Source organism: Indicator indicator, chromosome 18 (assembly GCF_027791375.1).
Source record: "Indicator indicator isolate 239-I01 chromosome 18, UM_Iind_1.1, whole genome shotgun sequence".
NCBI lineage: Eukaryota > Metazoa > Chordata > Aves > Piciformes > Indicatoridae > Indicator > Indicator indicator.
The window spans coordinates 5,887,566-5,911,188 of record NC_072027.1 but is presented as its reverse complement, the minus strand read 5'-3'; the positions used below and the strand labels follow the sequence as shown (position 1 = coordinate 5,911,188).

At 42.9% G+C, this 23,623-nt stretch overlaps 3 protein-coding genes across 4 annotated transcripts; 1 reads left to right on the top strand and 2 right to left on the bottom strand.

The window, feature by feature from the left end:
- Positions 1 to 907: 907 nt before the first annotated feature.
- On the bottom strand, positions 908 to 8,024 carry LSM11 (LSM11, U7 small nuclear RNA associated). Its single transcript, XM_054389328.1, has 4 exons — positions 7,604 to 8,024; positions 3,616 to 3,755; positions 2,781 to 2,864; positions 908 to 1,312 (listed from the first exon to the last, which is right to left on the bottom strand). The coding sequence occupies exons 1-4, from the start codon at positions 8,022 to 8,024 to the stop codon at positions 908 to 910; spliced, it is 1,050 nt and encodes a 349-aa protein (XP_054245303.1).
- Positions 8,025 to 10,651: 2,627 nt separating this feature from the next.
- THG1L (tRNA-histidine guanylyltransferase 1 like) lies at positions 10,652 to 15,527 on the bottom strand. Of its 2 annotated transcripts, XM_054389287.1 has the most exons (6): positions 15,337 to 15,527; positions 14,208 to 14,384; positions 13,603 to 13,772; positions 12,825 to 12,913; positions 12,146 to 12,253; positions 10,652 to 10,813 (listed from the first exon to the last, which is right to left on the bottom strand). In XM_054389287.1, exons 1-6 carry the CDS (start codon positions 15,525 to 15,527, stop codon positions 10,652 to 10,654), a joined length of 897 nt encoding a protein of 298 aa, XP_054245262.1. The 2 variants fall into 2 exon arrangements, with proteins under 2 accessions (XP_054245262.1, XP_054245263.1); XM_054389288.1 differs by lacking the exon at positions 15,337 to 15,527 and having other exon boundaries at positions 13,603 to 13,677; positions 14,208 to 14,274.
- On the top strand, positions 15,526 to 23,497 carry SOX30 (SRY-box transcription factor 30). The gene is made up of 6 exons (XM_054389371.1): positions 15,526 to 15,549; positions 15,594 to 16,461; positions 17,743 to 17,982; positions 19,319 to 19,498; positions 20,755 to 21,247; positions 23,149 to 23,497. The coding sequence occupies exons 1-6, from the start codon at positions 15,526 to 15,528 to the stop codon at positions 23,495 to 23,497; spliced, it is 2,154 nt and encodes a 717-aa protein (XP_054245346.1).
- The last annotated feature ends 126 nt before the right edge of the window (positions 23,498 to 23,623 follow it).

Below are 23,623 nucleotides of genomic sequence, written 5' to 3'. Positions count from 1 at the left end.
GAGACCTTGAAAGGCGCTTAGATACAGTACAGTTGTGCTCAGCACAAACACTTAGATCTGAGCAGAAAATCTACACCTCTGCAAACCTCACTATTACAACTAAGTAGCAAATGGGTGAAACATAGAAGTACAACTTTCCATCTCCATCCACAACATTCACAGACAACCTCCAAACTTGGAGGTTCCCAGATCAGCTACATGATCTGCTCGCTGGTGACAGAGGGCTGAAGCACAGCAGTACAAACAGAAGCCTAAACTTTAATACTGAAAACCAGCATCCTGCCATCATTCATGGAAAAAGAGCAGTTCTCAGTGAGGAGCTTTTCTATCACACAGGGCACTAGAGAGCTAACTATAAAAAAGAGGCTAACAGCCATCAGTACGATGTCACTCCACCTTTCCAGAGTAAGTGACTATCAGAATTACGCCTGGAAAAGAAGGTATCTGTGTACCAACAGCAGGTAAACTCTTAGTTTCATTAGCAATCTTCTCTTGAGTTTACTCAGAACATGCAAAATAGCATTTGTGATTCATTTCAGGTGGAGATCTCATCTTAAGCTCCTTAAACTTGTGCCACAAATAGCTCCTGTAACTGAGTACACCAAAATTCTCTTCCAACCCCCTCCATTCAGCTTCTTTTGAAGGAGCAGTACGACCTGTGCTTACCTCTCTCATCTCTCAGAAACAGCTCTGCTGCTGACCTTGTCCTGAGACCCCCAAGAGAGATCCAAGGAGGAGACTCCCTTTGGCTCAGGATGCTCCAGTTACAATTATTTCCCCTACCTTCTTATGGCAATGGGAAACCAGTCACAGTACCATCACACATAACAAGAACACTAAATAGCAACGAGAGCTGCAGCAGCAATTCATGCTATCAAATAAATACACTGATGAAGGCTCAGCCAATTCAATGTGCTAAATGGACAAGCAAGACATTCTCTCCTCGAATAAAAATCTGGTTTATGTGACGTGTGAACACCTGTTGATAATCCACTTTGGGACGCCTTTTTTTCCGTGACTGGCTTCTTGCACGGGTGCCACCAGCACTGGCACCCTCTGTGTGGGCAGTCCCGCTGCCCACATCAGCTTCACCTCTGGCAGCCAGATGCAAAGTGTCACCTGGCATCTTCCTTTCTCCAGCTCTGCCTAGGCGCTTCTGCTTCTCGCGCTCATCTTCTGCTCTCCCTCGTCCTGATCCAGCTTTCAATCCCAGCGCCTGAGAGTCCTTTGTTAGGGTTAGCTCCTCTGAAGCAGTCTTTGAATCAGCTCCTTTCTTTGCTGAGGACTCCTGCAGTTTGAGTCTATCAAAGAGCTGTAAAGGAACATTAGTGTTTATCACCACGTTCAGGAAAACAGAGAGGCTGCTTGCTCAGCATTCCTATGTAGTGTTTGCGTTTATGATCCCAAATCAGAGCTCACAATGCACAAGTAGTGAAGAACCTTTCCCAGCAATGAAGACTTTGCTTTCTTGCCAAACAGTGACACAAGTGAACAGATCTCCTGCATGTGCATGCCCGTCTTTAGGTGAGCACCAAGAAATTTCAGCTGGGGAGGAATACTGATGTACAGTAGCATTCAGCTTTGGTCAGTAACAGAAAGGTACCAAGCTGTTTCGTTAGCTTGCTTTTCCCATCCTTGTGCCCTCAGACAGGACATGAACCCCCTATGACAAGGGGCCACAAGACAGGACATGAGTCTCTGTAAGAGGCCTCAATCAGCAAAGAGCATATGCTGGAAAAAAGCATGGACCTTTTTTGTTCCCCCAGACTGAAAGATGCCATGTGGGCATTTTGGGAAGTGAGCAGACCACAAACAAGAGACAAATAATAAAGGCCATAGCAGCAGATCCAAAGCACCATATGAACTCACTGATCTAAGAACACAGGGTGCTGCTTTTCACTCTGGCACAGGACAAACTTTTACAAAATACTGACAAATGAAAAACATTCTCAGCCTGTCTCTTCCCAACAACAGGATGGAAAGCCAAACCCTGTGAGAGTGACCTAAAGGAACAATGACAAGTTGATTACTTTTTACTAATCTTTTAAAAAGGAAGGGTGGGGTCTATCAGAAGAGATTTAAATGGCAGGAATCTGAAAGTAAATTCCTCACAATGAAACTGTTTAGAAGTTTTTGTGATGCTTCTCTGATATTCAAAAGGCCCAGAGCTATGCCATTCAACAGGAACAGCCCTACCGCAGTTTTTTTCCTTCATTGTTCAGAAGTTCATCTATCATCTCTTCAGTTCTTAACTTCATAAACATCTTTTTTTGCAGCAGCTGGATCTTACAGTGTCTTGCTTTGGGGCAAGATGAACAATCTTGGGCTTCATAGCACCTAGAGTAGAAGTTCAAGTGACCTAGGCAACACATTGTTTCATTGGCTGCAGACAGACTGTTGGTCCACCAGCGTTAGTACCACAATTATGCACTGCTAAGCAGCCTGGCAGGACAAGTATGGACTCCACCAGTCATGGGTGAAAAAAATACACAGAACAAGCACATCAAAAATCACAGACTGAGCTTATAGAAGGTCAGTATACTGTACTAAGCAGTGGCAGCAACTGTGATCTGATAGTAGAAACTCTAAAGTAGAACTTCTGTAACACTGAGCTATGGCCAAAGTACTTTAAAAAGATCAAAAAAATCTTTTTTTTTCCCCAGTTATTTTTGAGGTTAAACATTTCAAATGTAAATATTATTTTCCAATCAATGCTCTTCTTTTACTGCTTTGAAAAAGGAAATACTGAAAAAAAAGAAAAAATGGAGATGGGTACCTACCCTGGTTAGTGTGAGCTGAGGCTCTGCATAGAAAGCTTTGCCCACTACTGGTTTCCTGTATGTCTCATCCACATCTGTCAGGGCCTAGAAGATAAAAGAAATGGAAAGATCAAAATTAAAAGAAAACATAAGGAAGTTTTGGACCAGCTCTGTGTCACAGCACTATGAAATTATGTTCTGAGAGAAAACTCAAACTAGGACAAGCTGTGCTTTGGGGCTGGCTTCTTAATCATCTGAGTTGTACTGAGGTATAAAAGCAACTGAAAAGCCTAGCATCCATCCTGTACAACTTGCAAAATCCTTGTGAGCCTTGCCTGCAAAATCCTTTCCCCACACACCATTTCCAAACTTTCCGCAGCTCCAGGCTCACAAATATTTAATAGCTGATTTTCTATCTACTGTCTTTAAGATCTTCTGAGGTAGAACACAGGGAGAAGCTTTTGCCACTGACATCCTATTAAAAAACAAAAAACCACAACAAAAGCACAGAGTAGTAGCTACCACTGTAAGATTGGATTTTACAGAGAAAACTTTGGAATTTTTTGCTAGTCCTTGTATTACACCTTTCTGTGTTCTTGTACAAACTTTTGAAGATGTTGGGAATTCTTCAAAGCTCCTCTCTCACCTAAAACCAATCTAAGATGGCTAGGTACCTCTTAGATGTACCAACCCCACACCAAGCACCACTTACGTCTGAAAGCCAGCACTAACTGCCAGAGCACATTAGCTTTATGAAACATGATTAATCTTCTCAAAATGTAGTTTGCTTCAACCTGCTGCAAATTTCACATTTTCAATACAGCAGTTAGAAATAAAGGCTGGAAAAAATAATTACCATATTCCAGAATTTGTCAAATGCAACCAAGAACCCTGTGCAGACCCCACGAAGCCCTTTGAAAGTGCGGATATGGACGTTGATTTTTACACCATCTCGGACACAGCGATGAAGTTCTCCCAGAGGGCTGCCTTCATGGACTAAAACAGAAAGAGAGTATCACTGGGCTTCAACAGAATACTTATTTACATAGTTTAAAAAATTAAATAAATATATATACATACATGCATATATATATATATATGAATAATATGGAGAAATCTACTCTCTGTAGAAGTATGGCAGATCTTGGTAAAATGTCTTCACAGCAACAGAAATGAGAAGCCCTGGAGAAATGTAAAGGGCTGCAGTTGTAATCACCACACCACCAAAACTCTTCTCAAGAGTAGGAGCAGCAAAGACTTCAGAAAATATGACGGCTTTGCTTTCATAACCAACAGACAAATCAGCCTTAACTGAAAAGTCATTTTGCTACATCTAAGAAGAAAACACCATACCAAGTATCAAATAAAAGTGGTTCAGAGGGAACAGAGAGCTCACAAAGGCAGGGGGAGTTTTGCAAAGACAAATGCCTAGTGAAGGCTACCTCAGTTTAGTTACCCCCTGTTAACACAGTATCGTATCAAATGTGGTCCATTTCTTTCCAAGGAGATTTCTGAAACAATGACTCAAAGCTCTTCAACTAACTCAATTGGATCTGTTTAAATTGATGAAAATGGATTGTTTTAATTAAAACTTTCAGCAGCCATCTGAACACCCTTCAAAGATGTACAAGTCTTTGGCAAAGAAATGAAATTACTGTTAAGTGGCAGCCGTCAATGAAACCAACACCAAAGCACAGAAAAATAATGCTTTTAGCCAACACAAACTCAAAGGAATTCAGTAAAATATAAAGCTTACCTGGCACACACAAGCCTAATCTGCACACTAGAAATCTCTGCAAGGGTAAATTACTTAGAGGGGTAGCTATTATTTACTTCACAACATCCACCCTCACCACAGCAAAGCTGTTACAGTGATAAAATTACAGCTCCTCATTTGCTTCTGCAAACGCAGCCCTGGGGCTGCTGCACAATTCCTACTAAGAGTCTAAAATCTCACACGGTTCTTCACACTCATTGAGTACCTGAGTCAGAGATGATCTCTCACCTTGTGCTTTAGGGACTTTAGTTGCCAAGGTTTGATTTGCACACTAGAATATGAATCCTGTGAGTGTAAAATATCACCACATGGCAGCAGATCTGCAGTATTGGGCTGCATGACAATTCTTAGCCACAGCAGAGAAATCTAAAGCAGTTTCCTTCGAATTAACCTAATCACATTTATTTTTTGAGATCCACTGTCTTCTTGTCAGCCCTCTCCAGGTAGTTACCTGGAGAAAATTGCAGTCATATGAAGCATTAGCTGTCTCAGTAACCTCCAGCTTTGCTTATGAGGGAGGTATTTTCATGGGTCTCTGTGCTTCCTTCAAACTTATGACAAACTTATGTTCTGAATTCACAGGTCCATCATGGGAACCCAGATAACACCATCACTACACCAGACTGATGCTTTTAATTAGGGAACACTATTCCTCCTAACCAACCCTAAGAATTTGCAGCATCATTTTACATCTAGATCCTTTTTCAGATTTTAGATTCCAATGTTCCCTTCACACAAGGAACTTTTTATACTTTTTATAAAAATCTAAGTACAGTCTCTTTCCAACTATGCCTTTGCATTAGGCCTGGTAGAAAACACCACTTCACAGCTCTACCAAATCTTCTCACTTTTCCGTGTTGTGTAAGGTTTTGGCTTCACCAGGGCAAGCCTCCAACTTCACTTGAACAAAAGGTCAGGATATATCATTCAAAAACTTTTCAACAATTTAACATCCATCTCTCAGAAAAAATAAACCCAGCAACACAAGGAGTTTGTTCTCACGACGTGTCTCCTCTGCAAGCATCAAAGCCTGCAATGAGCTAGCTCTGCATGCAGCTAGGTTTGCCCATGGCTTTGGATGATGTGAAGTACCAGTAATAATTTTTCAATCCATGGACAAAAGAGCTACCTCTTGTTTTGCACTCAAATCCAATCCTTAGTTGTATAAAATAAGCACACGGATTCTGATGAACGACTAGAAAACTACTGTAAGCCAGTGGGCAAATACCCCAGGAGGGAGAAAACAAAGATCCAAACTCTGGTTAAGTTCAAGTCCCTGTCATCAGGGTAGACTTTATTAAGAGGTGAGATTTAAACAACATAACAAGCAAAGCAAGTTAGAACAGTCAAAGCAACTCAAAATGCTATCAAAGGCCTTTCTAACAGCTCTGCAATAACCACTTGCACAGAAGTTCTCTGCCCCTTGGTAAATGCAAAGTTATTGTGAACAGTTTCTCCTGAACCTATCCAAAAGAGGCACCACTAAAGCAGCTTCCCTCCTACTTCCATGGCTACATGTGAAATCACCCCTCATTACAGGGAAATTTTTAGCTCCGTTTTACGTTGCTGATCCACCGTGTTTATGGAGCACATCATGCCTTGTCACAGCTGCCTGGCAGCACAGCATCACAACTGCAGGTCACAGCAAACCACATATCACAGTTACTTCCAGAGGCAGCTATCATCTTAAAATCCAAGTTTCAAATGCTGGTCCACCTGCAGTGCAGACAGGCCTCCTGTTTACCGGCTAAGCACATAATTATGGCTATAAATCATTCTTAAAACTCTTCAGACTGCTGAATAGCACTTCCTAAGTCAATTGTCTGTCTTCAAAGTCTATGCTGCCCAGCCCTACACTTCTGGATATTCAATACATGCTCTCAGTGGAAGCCTGTTATTTATTTGCCAGGCCACCATTAGAGTTAACTTTTACAGAGATGTTTTGTTTTTTTTTTTTCATTTCCATCACAGTAATCCAGAGATATTTTACATTAAGATCCTACATCAATATTTAAGGTTAACTTTTGGAAGTCCACACCAACAGAACGTGTGTAGGCTGCTAAGTTGACATGATATTTAGGATCATGCAGCACCTATGGCAATGAATACCTTTTGGTTTGGTGTCCAAAAGTTCTCCATTGGGCATTCAGAATTGAACATTTTGGGCTTTGACATTTTATGACATGAATATTAAGGTGATACCAGTGACTAGAAGAGATATTTGGACTCCTGACACCAGTATTTTTAACTAAGTGCACTAAAGTTACACCTAAATGTTATCTGAGTCTTCACGTAGATGCACGAGCTGCATCCCTTTACATATAGAGGCTATCACCCTGATTGCACACATAAATGCATGCAAGCAACTTGTACCATCATCAACAGCTGATGAACTCAGCAACATACACCTGTCACCCACTTCAATCCACTGTTTACCATCATGTTACTAGAAACGACAGCACTCTATGCCCCTAGGATGCACAGTTAGTAGACAAGATACAGCAGCATGTTACAGACTCATGCTGGTCAAGCCCCAATCCCATTCCTGGTTCGAGAACAGTGCTTTTGAAAGCAGAGCAGTTTCTCATCCTTTTTCCTTAAAATCAAGAGGACTAACCAAGTAACTAACCAAGTCACCATAAAAAAAACAGCGTAATCTCCGGGTAAGCAGGTTCTGTGAAACACACCATTCCTCTTTTCTACACACGATATGCACAGTCTTACACCTCCCACGCAAGTATCATCTTCCACCCGAAGTCCATCAGTCCTTCCTCTAAGCCACGCACACCCAGCCGTCATCCGACCACTTCCTCCAAACTCCCCCAAACTGCATCCCAACTCCACATCCGGGCCCAGCCCGCATCCAATTCCCTCCCTTCAACCCCCGCACCCAGTGCGGGCCCCGCCCACGCCCTCACACCCTCTGCCATTCCTCTCCCCTCAGGCTGCTTCCTCAACCCATACTCCCGTCCCCACCTCACTCCCCTTACACACCCCAGCACCCCTCAACCTGACGCCTCTCCCCACCTCCCCTCCAGCCGCGCCGCTCTCCCGCCCGGGCCCTTACGGGGCATCCTGGTGAGGACGTTGCGCGGCGCTCGCCGGCGCCTGGCCGCTGCGCCGCCCTCGGCTGCCTCCTGCTCGGGGCCAGCGTTGACCATGAGGCTGCGGAGGCGCTGGATGCGCTCGGGATCAGCGGCGGGCGGGCCGCGGCGGGCGGCGCGAGAGGCGGAGGGACCGCGGCGGGAGGGAGCGGCACGACGACCGCGCGGGCGGAGCAGGCCGCGCTGGAAGCTCTCGTACTCGGCGAGGTTGTTGAAGCAGGGCGCGGCGGGGAAGGGGAGCGGCGTGTTGGCAGAGTAGAGAGCCAGCAGTGGGTCGAAGCGGCTGGAGCTCACATCCAGGCGGCTGGGGCTGGGGGAGCGCTCGGCCCCCGGCCGGCGGCGCCGCTGCTCTGCGCCTCCCGCAGCCCCCTCGTCCTCCTCCATGGCGGGCTGCGGGCAGCGGCCCAGCCCACCGCCGCCAGGGGCCGCTACCGCACCACCCGGCGAGTCCCGGCGGGCCCGCCAGCTAAGCAAGGTCCGGGCGGCACGGCACGGGGAGGGGAGAGCGCGGGGCACCGCCCGGGACGGGCTCCGAGAGGCGGAGCTACTCCGCCCACAGCGTGACGGACGACTCGCCGGGGAATCAGGTCCTCCGGTGTTGCTGCGGTGTCCCTCTTGGCTACATCTTAGGGTATGCTGCAGCTCCACCGCTGGTCGGTGTACTGAGGCCTCCCTCTGCAGCCCACCGCGAAGCCCTCCGGCTCTTCTGGGAGTGAGGGCCCAAAGGCCACCTTGCCTGGGCCCCAAGCAATGACACGGCTTCTGGGCAAAAGGTGGTTGCGATGTAATTTGCCTTTTTAAAGATGGTCGCTATATAATTTCCGTTTTAACCAGTAAAAGGCTACACAGTGCAGAAGAATGTAAGGCAACTGTTTTAATGCTGCAGAGTGGTTTTACTGTAGCAGATTCTACCACCCACCACTAATTTTTCATAACTGGATCCTATACATTTAATGCTTCCTCTTACAGCAACACAAGAGGCTGCGGACCAGCTTTAGAGGAAACATCTATTTGTTCTGTGGGTCATAGTATGAGCCTTCTGCAGCTACAGAAACAGGACACAGGTGCTGTATGCCACCAGTTTGCTTCTTGAACCTTGGGAAGATTTATTTTCCCCTACAGCTACAAAGTCATATATTACTTTTTATGCATGAGGGTACCAGAAGGAGTTACTTTCTCTGTCATTTACATTAATATAAATTAAAAGCCATGGCTGTGCAGACAATCTCTCTCTTGGTTTAAAGGTCTGCATCCATATATGAACAGGTATATTTACTTATTACATACTATTTTAAGGATGAGTGAATTAGAAAACACTGAGGATAAGACCTAATACAGACCCATTTTTTATACACACACAATGTACATACATTCTACAACATATTTATGTATCAAGTAGTTACAATATATATGATCATAACCCTACATACTAACTTCCAAGCATGAATCGTATTTGCCAAATAGTTTTTTTTTTAATCTTTGCTCAGGGTGCAAAATCCAAAATTTTCACTTCTGGAACAGCTGCTTTAATATATAATGTCCAAAGTCCAACACCAGACAGTCACATATGACACTTCAAAGTCACCTAAATGACATTTGTATTACAAGGTAAAATCCCCAGATAGACAGATAGGAAGTTCTTGGTGGTGCAATGAGTTACACAGAATCATGCTCTCACCCACATCTCCTCTTCCTGGGAATTACACAGTCCATTCTATGCATGCCCTCATTGCATGTACTTAACTGCAGATACTAGCACAAGCAGTAGAGGGGAAGCCCTGTGCTATTTTGAATACAGACTCACTGTTTTATCTCAGAAAGAAATTACTAAGTAGTCAATTATGTAACTACCCCTTTAGTGGTTTAAAACAAAACAAAACAAACCTTCCAAATGTACCTTTTCTTAACATGTAAATTCTTGTGGGAAGAAAAGGGGAAACAGAGAGTAGGTTGCTACACAAATTCATGGGAAACTAAAGCAGTACACTTCCTCAGAAATATTTGATCCTTTCTTTCCATTTTTATGGCCAATCCCAACTGCTATCTCTCCCTTAGCAACAGCTTGCCAGATTACTGTTCTAGCACCATGGTTTTGAAACCACTATGGTTAAAAAGAGTAATAATATCCTTATAAATACCCCTTATGCCATGATAGTTGTATTTCTATACTGAAACAGGTTATTTTCCCAGCATTGATACCTTCCACTTAACTGCACAGTAGGAGAGAAAGAACTTCCCAGGTTACAGATGATGACACCATAGTGTCTACCCATGTCCTAACAAAATTCATGTCTGTACTGCAGCTTTATGATTAACTTCACTGCTTGGAACTTCAACCAATTCCTAGTAAAAGTCCCAGGAATTAGAAAAGCCAATTAATAAACAGAGCAGGGAATAAATTATTGTTGTTTTATTATTTTTAAAAAGTATAAAACCCCTGTACATTTGACGAAAGCTTTGAAAATCAATCACAGGAAACTGTTGGGCTGCCCCATTTCATTTCTGTGAGAATCAGAGATATCAGGCAGTTGAATGGTTTGTCACTAAACACACTGGCCTTGAGATTTAACACTAAATGTCAATTGCAGTATTCTGGTCCATCTCACTTGAAACAAAAGTCAAGAATTATTTTTCCTCTGCTTTTAACTGTTCAATGATGCAAACTTGTTTATAGTTGGGCAGTTCAGCAGAATACCTCATGGTTTAAATGCTATAGAAATGCACAGATTTATGGATGCTTTTTCTACAAATATGCAAGTACAAGGAAGGAGCAGTATTAATTTATAAGGAGTTCTTAACATTCAAAAGATTATATGATTGTAGATTTTCCATATGAGAATATCCTTGTGTGTGAGACAACATACCAGTGTCTTTTTTTTCAGGCAACAACAGTGCTAAAACCAACTTAGCTGTTGCAGAGAGGTACAAGTTAACCCCATCAGCCACTCCTCACTTGTCAACAACCCAAGCAGAACAAAATGTGAACTACCAGTTAATGCTCATTAGAGGTATCAGCTATCCTCAGCCAGAATCTCAGGATATTCCTCCCAGAACTGATCCCCAATAATGTCACAGTGCAGGGGAACAACTTTAGTCTTAGCCCGGGTCACTTCGACTTCCTTCTCTTCTGCTTCCTTTGGCAGTTTTATTTTCTTAGTCACGACTTCATTAATCTGAAAATACAGTTAACACATTATTAGACTTGCAAGACTCCAGAGGGGATTCACAAATGAACAAGAAGCAAAGCTACAACAAAAGCAACTACCAATCCTATAGCATACTACAGAATTTGAACACTGCACCTCTTGAAGGAGAGTCCATTCTCAAATCAAAGACTAACACATGAGCAGTTGAAACTGTGTGGCATCATCGCATGGCTTGAAGAAGTTATCTGCAAATTCACATAACTGCTTGCAAGTGTTCTTGAATAAAGTACAATATCTAATCTGGAGCTAAAGCAAATGGGACACCTCAGAAATGTCTGCAATTAACAAAAACCAACCAACCAAGAAGCGTAAGGAACAAGTGGAATATGTTTTCAGGGATCGTGATAATATAAAACACACATATTCAGTACCAGTATGAGGGTGGTGAGACTCTGGAATAGGTTGCCCAGAATGGTTGTGGAGGTGTTTAAGGCCAGACTGGATGAGGCCTTGTGCAACCAAGTCTAGTTGAGAGGCATCCCTGCCCATGTCATGGGCATTGGAATAGATGATCTCCGAAGTCCCTTCCAACCTAAGCCATTCTATGATATTTCTAGTTAAGAACTTAGAGTACAGAAGGACATTAAGGCCATAAACATTTACGATTTTCTGGGGTCTCATCTCATACAAAATACAGGATAGGAATTTCTCTCACTAATTCTGTATCGATGTAATCCTAGCATGATGAACATTTCCAAGTTACCATTAAAAGGAAATCCCCACTAACAGCTGCAATCCTTACCATGCTCCTTTACAGAAGTAGAAAAGGAGTGAAAGCATACTATGAGGTGAGCTACTTTGCTGAACAGAAGTAATTCCTTCACAGTGGAAATACTTGGAATCTAGTCCTGTGAAGTGCCTGGCACAGACCCTGATATATCAAACTGACAACAGTCATTAAAATGTAATTTTTCAGGAAGCAGAATACTTCCTTAATTTTCAAAGCTGGTAACACTAAGAAGCCAACTGTATGATTCATTATACATGGTAGAGTTATCTAGCAAATGCATCAGTCTTACGAAATTCTACATATACATTGGCATTAGTTGATAAATATTTTGTCTCAACATTCCTAGTTTATATCTAAGCCCGACATCACTGACTAGTCTTTATACTGTGCTCATAGATACAAACATCTCAAAAACACCTCCAAAACAATTAGTCATCTTACACATCATTATATGGTAACCATGGATAGTTTTGAAATACATTTATACATAGACTTGTGTAGCTTGTAAGATCACAGTGTACCTACTTAAAACATAAGCATGATGCAAAGTGGTAATACAGTTTTTTTACCTTCTGCCATATTAAGACAGTTCCTTTTCTATACATCAAAGGTTCATTGTTGTAATTGATGTTGAATTCAGAAAATAAGATTTCGTTCTTATCTCCAGCCAAAGTGCCCTGAGAGAAAATTAAAAGTACAGAAAACAAACAAACAAACAAACTGAATCACTAGGGTAGATATGGCTGAATACTGACATTAATAGTTTTTTCACCTTTAAATTAAACATTTAATTACCTCTCCCAACAGAGGAACTACTTCCAAATAAGGATACTAAATGCAGAGAGGCTTTTTATTACATTTTTAAGACAAACAGAATAAATTCATCAGACTCCCGGAGAAAACAGAAATAATCTGCTGAAGTCTGCACAATGAGACAAAATACTACAGAAGGGACAAGAAATAAATAGCAGCTGAATCCTGCTACTGTACTTAGTGCATATGGACACTGGACATTTACATGATGTTTCTAAGATTTCTGAACTTGCTAACTAAGAAATTAAAATTCTGCCAATATTGGACAAGAAATATACTATTTGCTAATCATATTGAAACACATAAAATTCAAGAAGTTGTTGACTCTACAGCTACAGAATTATTACAGTAAGAACAGACAAGCCAAACAGGGCAAGCAACTCTTAACTATTTTCTTTGTAGCTAGAAAAAAACATTACCTCAAGAGACTCTTACCTGGAGTCTATCCTGTGCTTGCACTGGTGTCAAACCACTTCGCTGTACAAGCATCCAAAATACTGTATTATAAAGGTTATTAATATGGCCTACAGAAAAAAAATGAGTGAGAAAAAGTATTTAGTAGAATGATTACTAAGAAAAAAACCCAGCTTTGTTTCCAGAACTGTATCCGAGAAACAGCCAGGAATAAAGAGTTAATAGTATCAGTTGCTAGAGAAGATACAATCTTTCTGATCAATTTTTAAGGTACTGCTTATGGAAGAATGACTACAAGAAACATTTCATTATCATTCTAAAAAGGCAGTGCAGAGTGTGAAGGGCATTTACATGTAAAATAAATTATCTTTATTTGAGCAACAGGGACTAGGTACTAACCAAAGCCTGGAAAGAAAATCCAATGGTCTATTCTAGCTTTTGATTGCTACATGGTGTGAATTTGAACACTCACATCTCTTCACTAAAGATTATTACCTTGGCTAAACAAACATGGAACACAGAAAATAATAAATTCAATTTATTTATAATTCTAATATTTTCTGTATTGAACTCACTCCCAGAATGTAACAAATATAACTGCAGCCCAAAGACTCATCATTTCAGTCAGTATTTCTGTGTTCATACAAAGCCCAATATAATTGAAATGTTATGTATTTAAAACCACCACCCTGTCTGCTGTTCTTTCACCTGTATACAAATACACTAGCACTAAATGCATTTCCACTTGGAGAGGAAGAAAACTCAAGTGCACAAATCTCCATTTTTAAAAAATGCTTACAATCTGCTTGTCTCCAGCTCAGGTAGTCCTTTAAATTTTGGTTGCTGGGATACAACACAATTCGTCCATCAAATCCTGGTGGGTACAGAAGCTGCTGGTCCTTGAAGTAATCCTTCCAATAAAAAACGTAACTTGAGGCAAACTGGGAGACCACATGGGTCATGAACTTACTTGCAAACACAAAGCAAAAGGAAAAAGAAAGAAGTATGTATTATTATATATCTGTGATTATCTGAGTTATCAGTAAGTCTGGTGGAGAGCAGCATTTCTTTAATAATGGACTAACAGATCAGCAACAGCATAGTCTTTGAAGAATAGCAAGCACTGAGAATCAAGTAAGAGTTTGGGTACGGTAACATTTTGTTACAACAATGTTTGTTTTATCAAAACATTAAAAAACCCTCTGCACCACTGAACATATTTTCCTGAAAGATCACATGCAAAGAGTTCATATGAGGAACCTGAACTAACTGTTGGTGTGTGCACCCAATTACAGCCCTACTTCTAACTACTGCGTACAAAATAAAGGCAAATCTAAAGAAGAATTACAGGTTTTGAAAGAGATGTTAAAAACAAGTTCACTTCCATATCAAAGCAGCTGTTACCTTGCTCTTCTTTTAAACCATCTACTCTTCTTTTTGAAAACAAAGCTATATTCATCACTCTGCCCATAAGCAATAGCAATATCCTCCAATTCTTGCATCACTGTCTGGGCACACCGCGTCATCAGCTGAAGAGCACGGTCATCATTTGGTTTTTTGAACTCATGCTGCTCAGAAAACCTTTTAAGACAAAAATGGTTGAATAAGAATCCCTTTAAAAGCTACTAAAAATGCAAATCCATTCATTTTCCTCACATATTGATTTCCAGCATGCTGGCACAGACACAATGCTGATACAGACATCCCTCCAGGTACGAAAGGCAGTAATAAAAAAAAACTCTTTGTATACACTCTGGATAACTCATTCTCCTTCCCATCAGTATCTCACACTAACCAGTTTCCACATTTTACTTGGAAAAGTGTGACGAATACTGCTTTTTGTAAAATCACTTTCTCCAGGGGTGTACTGTATTCTCAGTCCAGTAAGGGCAACGTTATCAATGAATTTGTCAGAACTTGAGAGCCTTACCAGAACAAGAAATCAAATCTCCAGCAAGAACGTGTCACTGACCACTCGAGAGAACTGTGTTCTTATTTATTCTAAAGAAAGGCAAATGCCACATAGACACTGATTCCAAACGCAAATATCCTTGTATACCAGCTGCTGTCCCTCCCCCAGCACACCCAAGGCACTGGTATACCACTTCTCTACTACCCTGCCGAAGGCACGGTTCTGAAGCATCCCGTGGCTCTTGAGAATAAACGTCCGCAGGAACTCCGCGCCTTGGAGAGGCCGAGTGAAGGGATCATGTGGGGGAATGAAGATTTGTAACCACTGCACCTGCTGAATTCACACAAGACCGGCAGGGAACAGCCAAAACCAACTGCACGGCACCAGCCGGGATCCCTCTTTTCACGACAGCACTCGGACCTCGCATCCTCACAGCCATGAGGCCACTGAAACTCCTACACAGGACCAGCCGCACCGCGACCGGGCTCGCAATACCCTAGCCCCTGGTCCTTCCTCCCGGGCCTCACCGTACCCAGCCCGTCCTCCCGCCCGCTGAGGCGTCGCTATAGCAACCACACCGCTATAAGGGCCCCAGCCATTGGCTGCCCGCCCGGCCTTCACCTGTGGAAGTTGCGGCCGTCCAGACGGACCACGATCCAGCAGTTGGGCAGACAGGTGTCATCCGCCTCGAAGTCCCGCACATACTCGAACTTACTTTTCGCCATGGAGAGGAAGCGACGGCGGCCGCACACACAGGGCGCCCACCACCCACTCCCCGCAGAGATGGCCGATGCCGCCCGCCAGCACAGCATGGCCAAGGCGGAAGCGGAAACGGTAGGCCCTTCGGGGCGCCTTGGCGGACCTCTCTATGGTTTCAGCGGGCCCAGTGGCTGGCGCGCGCCGGCTCTGCCAGCGGTCTCCATGGCGGTTGTGTTGTGCCCCCCGGGGCACGAGGCGGGATCGGTGCGCGGCCGTTGGCGGGCGACTGCGCGAGGGCACGGCGGGCGTTGGCCCAACGTCCGCAAGCGGCAACCGGCCGCGGCGGGATGGAGGGGGTGGTGAGGGAGCGACCGCTGCGCTCCAGGGCTCCCCCAAAACCGCCCCCGCGACCCCGCTGCCCTCCGCAGTCCACCCCGAAGGAGGAGGCTAAGGTCCCGTTAATCAAAATCGAGAAGCCCGACCCGGAGGCGGGAGATGCCCCGGACGGGAGAGAGTCAGGCGCCCAGTTCAGGTGCTTCCCAGCTCCGGAGACGGTTAAAGAGGAGACCCATGGCACCATCAAGAGGGAAGGAGACCACAAATGGGGCGGTGTAGAAAGCCAGAACGAGGTGAAGGTGCTGGAGGAGTGGGAAAATGGGAAGAAGCCCTGGAGCGCTATCAAAGTGGAAACTCCTGAGGTGGCTTCTGAGACCTGGAGGGTGAAGATGGAAAAGGGGGATGGCCCGGAAAAGGAGGATGCCCTGGCTGGCTCCGTGTGTAGACCTGCGCATGCCAGCACTGATGCCATCAAAGCGCAGCAGCGTGAGGGGTTTGGGTTCCTCCCTGAAAATCGGAAGATTCCAGTTGTGGTTCAGCCCTTGCCTCCTGGCACCCGCATACAGATCCATGGCCCTGTGCAACCAGAGCTCATGCGTGTGACTCAAGTGCCAGAGAAACAAGTGCCGCTTAAATTACAGCCTTTACTGGCACCTCCAGTAAAGATTGAAACTAGAAATGTGCCCCTCACCGTACTGCCCTCTGATTCAGGTATTCTGTTATGAGAGCTTGCTAGGGTTCAGGAAGAGGCACTCAGTTGACAGGTTACCAGATAGGAGAACACAAATGGAAAGGTTGCGTTAGAGACCCTCTTTGCTAGACAGCTTTCCTCTTCAGCCTAACACATAAACATGTTGGGAGCACAGGGTTTTTTTAGTGGTTTGTTAAAATCGATGCAGTTTTGTCCATTTGCTCCCTGACTAGATTAAACTCCTTAGTGTTCAGAGACGCACTGAGTCGTTTAAGGTCTTAAAATGAGGTCTTAAAGACTATAAGGCTTTTGCCCATTATTGTCAAAGAGTCAATTTCTAAATCTTTCTCAGGAAATTTCTTGTAAGGGGTTGTGGGTTCACCATGCCACTAGCTCAGTTAAAATGAAGTCTGTGTTTGCAAAGAGCCAAAGCTGGGTGTCATGTAACAGTCATTTACAAACTCCAGGAAAATGTGTCCAAATCTGAGAGAAGAGTGAGAGGGGAAAAAAGCAAACACAAAACCCCTAGAAACTCAGCACAGCCACAACCTTAGCTGAAAAGCCCACAGGTGTGGGACCATAAGCTTAGCTGAAAAGCCAGCAGCTGCACAGGTGTGGGAGTAAACTGCCACACAGTTGTTAGATCTGGTCCCTGAATCCTTGGGACTTTGGATCCATAGCTCTGGTCGTGATGACAAATTTGCAGTGACATAAACTATGCTGTACAATGTTTAGCTGAAAAATGTAGAAGTTTCTAAATTCATAAGAAAGCAATTTAGCCAAATGAAACCCAAACTAGTGTTTTAGCAGTCCCATATGTTTTGTGTTTGGGATTTTTTTTTCTAATAGTATGTAACAGGGCAGGTAAATGATTTGTTAGGCCTTAGTTCACTGAAGGTCAGTGGTGCATAGGAAGTTCCATGTAACATGAGGAAAATTTTTTTCACTGTGAGGGTGATGGAACACTGGAACAGGCTGCCCAGGGGGGTTGTGGAGTCTCCTTCTCTGGATGTGTTCCTGTGTGATCTGTTCTAGCTGATTCTGCTTTGGCAGGGGGGTTGGACTAGATGATCTTTTGAGGTCTTTTCCAACCCCTAACACTCTATGATTCTCCAGTACTCTCTTGCCCTTAGATATTTTTCTAGGAACTGCTTTCCAAATGGGCACTGAGTTTTGTGTGTTCCAAAGCTGTAGTGATTTCTTTTGACTGTTGCCAAATATCCTCTTGATGTACTATTGACTGTACTTGTGTCGCCTCTATTGCCTGGAAGATGATGGTCTTTCCTGGTTTTGTTGCCTAGGAATGCCAGATACTCCATTTGGCAAGGACAAAAGTGGCCACGTAAAGCGTCCGATGAACGCATTTATGGTGTGGGCCAGGATTCATCGGCCTGCTCTAGCGAGAGCTAACCCTAATGCAAACAATGCAGAAATCAGTGTTCAGCTTGGACTGGAGTGGAGCAAACTGACTGAAGAGCAGAAGCAGCCCTATTATGATGAAGCTCATAAAATTAAACAAAAGCACAGAGAGGAGTTTCCTGGTAAACACGTGTTTATTTACATGAATGCTTTAGAAGTGCAAGATTTATTGAGAAAGGGATCTCTTTCATTACAGCAAGTAATAGAGTTCCAAAAAAAATACAAAACTGTCAAGCACACAGCCCTCCTCCTGTCCAAGGCTTGCATGCACATTAATTTTTTTAAGCATCAAAACAATGTTTCATCTTTCAGAGCCTCTAATGTTTCTTAGTGTTTTAGACCACCAGAGCTACAGCAGCTCTTCTGAATGCTTTAGTAGTTTAACAGCCAGATAGTGAGTGTAGTGTGAACATGGCTTGTTGCTTCATTTTACATGCCCCAGAAAGAGCTGCCCAGGTGCCTTGTGGTGACACATGCATCCATGCCTTAAAAGCAGGAAAGGGAAATGCCCCAGGAAGTATAACAAGTATTGTATTCTGTGTGATTCTTCAATGTTTAGATGTGGGATTCCCAAATAACAGTGTGGAAGATGTTTCTCAGCCTTTTGTCAAAAGAGTTAAAAATTTGGACCCCTAACAAATTAACCCCTAACAGTGCAGTTCAGTAAACCAGAACATAAGTACTCTGAATGCTTTCAAAAGCTGTTGAGATACCAGGTGTTGTGATCCTTTCTCTGTCACCATACTCCTGCTAGTTCATGGTTATGTCCAGTCCTGCTAGACAAGATCTGACTGATCTGTTATAAACAAGTGAAAGAAAAGAGTAGCACGCTCCCTCTCTTCTTACACCCTACAAGAAAGAAAAAGAAAGGCTTCTTTAAAGTGGCATTAAGAGGTAGTCTGTGTAAGAGACTGAGCTACTCAGTGTCAATTCATAATACATCTGTTAGTCTTTGGTTAGTGTTACAAGTCAAAGGCAGATGTAACTCCTCCCAAATCTATATAGGATTCCTAGTGGATTTTGTTTTCCATTGTATCTTGTAATTTACAGGTATATGTGAGACTGAATGGGTTAAGGAAACAGGAAAGGTCTCTGTTTTGAATACAGTCATGGCTTTCTTCTGCACTGAAAGCCCATTGTACAGTGTCATGTTCTCCTTAACATGCTTCCCTCAGCTGTGCCACATCACTTCCCACTGTTGTCTATTTCTTCATCTCACAGTTAACAATTTAGTAACACAACAGCATTGCCCAAATATGTCCATTTTATTTCCACCTCTGATAAAATGCCCCATTTGCTAGCTTCTGAAACAAGAGGAGTATTACCATTGACTATAGAAACAGGTTTTGGACTAATTTGTTTTAGATATTACAGAATTACAGGTATCATAGCTTAGCATGAAGAATGAGACCATCCCCAAAACTGGATGTCTGCATCTTTTTTTTTCATCTCTGACAGGTTGGGTTTATCAACCACGACAAGGCAAAAGGAAGCGTTTTCCTCTGCCTGTCTCTGCTGTATTTTCCAGTGCTTCTCAGAGCATCATTGCTACAAATCCAGCTGCCATTTGTCCCTTCCAGTCACCTGCTTGTTCAGTCGTCATCCCCAATGTTCAGAACAGCATTGGACATGCAGTCTGTGAGTTTTCAGCAGTAGATTATTTTAAAAATTCAGGATTTACCTATTGTAGTAAAAGTTATACACATGGTAGTGTAGATGTAGTTAAAACAATTTCTCAGTCTTTCTTGACACTCCTGTTTCTATTGGTTCTCCTCTGCACTGCACCTCTGCCTCCTAGTCTCTACCTACTATTTCCCCTGCCTTTTAAATTCTTCTGGCATCTTTGTTGCCCACAAGTCTCTGCTATTTTCTTTGTGGCTCCTGGTTACCTCCTGCTCCCTCTTGGACTTTTTGTATCTCTATTACTCAACACTTGCTTCCTGTTAAGCTACAGCTGTTTCTTGTTCTGTCTCCACCTCACATCTATCTTCCTTCACCAGCTCTGACTATTCAGCACTGCCTTGCTAAACCTGAAGAAGAAAATTAATTCCTGTTCATGCTGCTTGGTGATATTCAGAGGTAGAATGAACACTCATCTTTGTTCTGGTGGAGTTCTGAGTTAGTAATGTGATCCTTTCTCAAATCCATCAGTAAATTTGACTGAATAATGTATTCTTGGTTTTCATTTTATAATATTATGTTGTCCTCAGATGCTACTGTGTTTCATTACAGAGTTTACTACCCTGTTCTGGTTGAAATTATTTTTAAATATAAACTGCAAAAATCTAGATTAATTTACATTCTGTTGACTTAGAATTTAGACTCTTAGACTAAGCAGTTGGGTTTGAAAAATACTTATGCAATGTGTTTTGAAATCTTCCTGTTGAGATGATGTGTGATTTGAAAATGTATGTTCAAATGTATGGTCAGCAAAATGTTTCAGAGGTTAGCTTGGTGAAACATAAGAAAACACACTGGAGAGTAGGATGTTTTAACTGTGGCTTCTGTTCTTCACTGCTGCTTTGGCACCACATGTATTGATTAAGAATTTGGCTCACTCCAGGGAGGTCTTCTGAGCTTCAGGCACTAAATGCCAACCTCATTCTGTGACTAGATCAGAAGACACAGCCCACACCACCCTCATAGCCTCAACACTCACTAGTGAATTCCTTCTTCTCCCTTGGGTTTCTGTAGAAGGAAGCTTGAATGTGGGTCCAAACCCATCTGTCAGAATACACATAGGCCAAGTGATGTATGACTGAGTTGCAGGGTAGTAATGCCAGAAGGTGTTTTGGGGGAAATGGTTCTGTCTCTGGCTGTGGTTTGCTGGGCTACTGTTCATGAAATCTCTTCCTTTGTTCATGTCTAATAAATAACTGTTCTGTTTCCTAAAGGTGGGGCTCCTCCTGCCATCCGTCTGCCGGCTTCTTCCCTTCAACGTGCTGGTCCAATTACTTTTTTCCAGACTACTAGTACAAGCACCACATCAGTGGTTGTTCCAGCTCCAACCCTGCCCCTGTACCCTGTAATTTCACCACAGCACATTGCTGAACCTGCTCAGAGAGAAGCTCTTAATGCAGCATCAGGGCTCAATTGCTCTCTGAAGAGACTTACACCAGTTTTCACTGAGAGCTTTAGCAGAAACCCAAGTAACATAACCACCACTAATGGCAGATTTTCTGTCTGTAATATTGAGCCCCCAAAGGAGTACCCAGGGCTTGCTATGTTTCCTAGAGCTGTACCTCTTCCCCAACCTACCCCTTTTCTTCCCTCACATATCTATGAGTCTCCTCCCATTGGTCAGCCAGCCAGCCTGTTTGGAGTACCTCCTCGGTTTCCATTCTACCACCCTTACATTGTGCCTGGACCTCACTATTTCCCTTCAAGGTAATGAAACCCTTCATTTCAATACCAGTAAGAACAAATTATAAAAGGCAGAGAGTCTTTTGACTTACAGAAAGCAGATGAAGCATTCAGGAGAGGTGCTCTAACCTTCCTATAGCTGCTGTGTGGTGGGACCTGCTGACCTGAGGCTGCTCGTAATATATGCCCAGTTACTGAGGGCTGCATAGTACTGTTGCAGTAATTGGCACTCCCAAGCCCACAGAAGTATTTTCTCTCCACTTTATGCATCTAAGTGCAGTCGATCTCTGCAGAAAAGCCTTGGGTAGAGATGGTGTAAATATATTTTGAAAACTATTGGACAGAATTAAAGTAGGTGTGGGAAATGTCTCCTGGCTACTATGATTGCAGCTGTCATAACTACCAGTATTTCTCAGCCTGGTGAGAAATGTCTTCAGAATTCTTACATAAGTTCCTCTGCAGTCTCTGGGCAGTCAATCAGAGATCACCTAATCAAAGAATTTACAAGCTACGCATACTGTCCCTTGGGTATTTCCTAAGCTATGCATGCACAGAAAGCATCAGTGCCCTCCCAGCAGCAGATGTGCTGCTCAAAAACAAGTCATCTGATAGCCTGCTGATGCTTATTCATTGTAAGGCATCATCTTTTCATTCATGGCTGTGCAGTATCAAACATAGCAAATTGTTATGGCTATTAAGACTTAAAGTCTGCCCTTTTATACACTGCTCATTCCTACCAATAGCAACAACAAATATGTTCCTGTGGCAATAATACTACGTGGTCATAAATTAGGCTGATGATGACCCATCACACTCAGAAGAACTTTATGAGCTGCTAAGTGCAATACAAGATATTTCGAATTTTGAGGTCACAGGACACATATTCCCCACACTGCTAAACATCAACTTTGCTTAGCCCTTGATCTCTGAAATGAGATAGTTTTTGAAGCCCCTGAGGAAAAGGAGTGTTTTGTACCATAAAAGACTGTTCTGAGTCCACACATGTCAATGGACTGAAGGCTGCCAGCTCTGCTAATGCCAGGACCTTTCTAATCCAGTGATTTATAAGTCCGTAATCTTACAAACTTGTTTCTTGCATACCAGAATCTCAGAATATATGCAAAACTCAGAATATGTTCTGAGTGGCACTGACAATGCAAATGAATGTATGCAGATTTATGCACTAAAATTTTAAACAATCTCCTGGAAACCTCAATGGACATTGTATCAATGTCTTTATAGTGTCTGCACTGTAAAGTTCTGTTACTTCTTACCATACTTTGTTTTCTTAACAATGTAATCAATTGCTATACCACTGTAAAGTACAATACCTGACATTCTGCATCAGAATAAAAATTCCAATTTCTGACACCAGTTACATCTGACACGGCAGCTTCCTGCAACCTACTATGTAGTTGCTTTTTTAAAATTCATTCCTGCATATTCTTTAAACAGTAACATTGACAGCCACATATGGGGCACAAGGATTCCCTCCTCCTATTCAGTAGCAGAGTAACAGATGCAAGAGTTCACTCAGAGAAGAAATAAGAGCATTTTACACCAGCTCTGTCACAGAAATAACACAAACTGATTTTTGATAATTTGTTTTATTATTCTGACTATGTTGGTCATCATCCTGCAGGCTGATAGATGCTGGTTTATCCATGGTATTATTTCATTGGTAAATACTTTTGTGTTTGCCGTGCCTGTATCTGTCATGGAGAGGTACATGTGCACAGATTCCATATCTCTGGTTATGGTCCCAATTTAATTTAGGCATGGTTTTAAAGTCTGCATGTTTTGGGTGTTTTGACAGGGTGAGCTGACTAGCATAGACCATTAGTGTCTTTCTGTTTTTCTTAGCTGAATGGAAGTCCAGGCAATCTGCATTTCTGAAAGCCAACTTTCAATCTCTTTCATTGCAGCACATGTCCATTCAGCCGGCCTCCATTTGGCTTTGGGAACTTCTCCAGCCCAGTGCCTGAATGCCTTGGCTTTTATGAAGACAGATACCAAAGACAGGAGGCGATGTTTTCACCTTTAGGCAGAGACTATCCTTTCAAGGAGTACCCAAAAGAAAATATACATGAGAACCTTGAACCAGTTCCATGTCACAGCAGCTGCAACGCAGATCAGTATTCCAGCCCCCTACCGCAGCTGGATGTTGAAGTATTGGAAGAGGTTTTGTCAATCACTTCATCTCCCTCCAGCATCCACCTAGTCAATGTAACTGACAGTGATGAGGAAGAAGTAAAGTTGTTGCAAGAATTGTAGTTTTAGAACCAATTTAAAACCCAGGAAAATATTGTAGAATGCTATTAATGCTTTCTTCTACACTGACTTCACTGTGTTCAGTGGAAGATCCTTGTAGCTTGAGAGATCTAGAGAGGTCATTTGGAA

What these genes read in the sequence shown, in the direction of transcription:
- LSM11 (XM_054389328.1), bottom strand. Translation starts at nt 8,024, where the DNA reads ATGGAGGAGGACGAGGGGGCTGCGGGAGGCGCAGAGCAGCGGCGCCGC. An exon ending in TTGACAAATTCTGGAATATG is followed by an intron (nt 2,865 to 3,615) that starts GTAATTATTTTT and finishes TTTATCTTCTAG; the next exon opens with GCCCTGACAGATGTGGATGA. An exon ending in CTCAGCTCACACTAACCAGG is followed by an intron (nt 1,313 to 2,780) that starts GTAGGTACCCAT and finishes GTTCCTTTACAG; the next exon opens with CTCTTTGATAGACTCAAACT.
- SOX30 (XM_054389371.1), top strand. Translation starts at nt 15,526, where the DNA reads ATGGCCAAGGCGGAAGCGGAAACG. An exon ending in CAGCATTGGACATGCAGTCT is followed by an intron (nt 19,499 to 20,754) that starts GTGAGTTTTCAG and finishes TGTTTCCTAAAG; the next exon opens with GTGGGGCTCCTCCTGCCATC. An exon ending in CCTCACTATTTCCCTTCAAG is followed by an intron (nt 21,248 to 23,148) that starts GTAATGAAACCC and finishes CTTTCATTGCAG; the next exon opens with CACATGTCCATTCAGCCGGC.
- THG1L (XM_054389287.1), bottom strand. Translation starts at nt 15,527, where the DNA reads ATGCTGTGCTGGCGGGCGGCATCGGCCATCTCTGCGGGGAGTGGGTGG. An exon ending in GACGGCCGCAACTTCCACAG is followed by an intron (nt 14,385 to 15,336) that starts GTGAAGGCCGGG and finishes TTGTCTTAAAAG; the next exon opens with GTTTTCTGAGCAGCATGAGT. An exon ending in CTGTCTTAATATGGCAGAAG is followed by an intron (nt 10,814 to 12,145) that starts GTAAAAAAACTG and finishes CTGTATTTTCAG; the next exon opens with ATTAATGAAGTCGTGACTAA.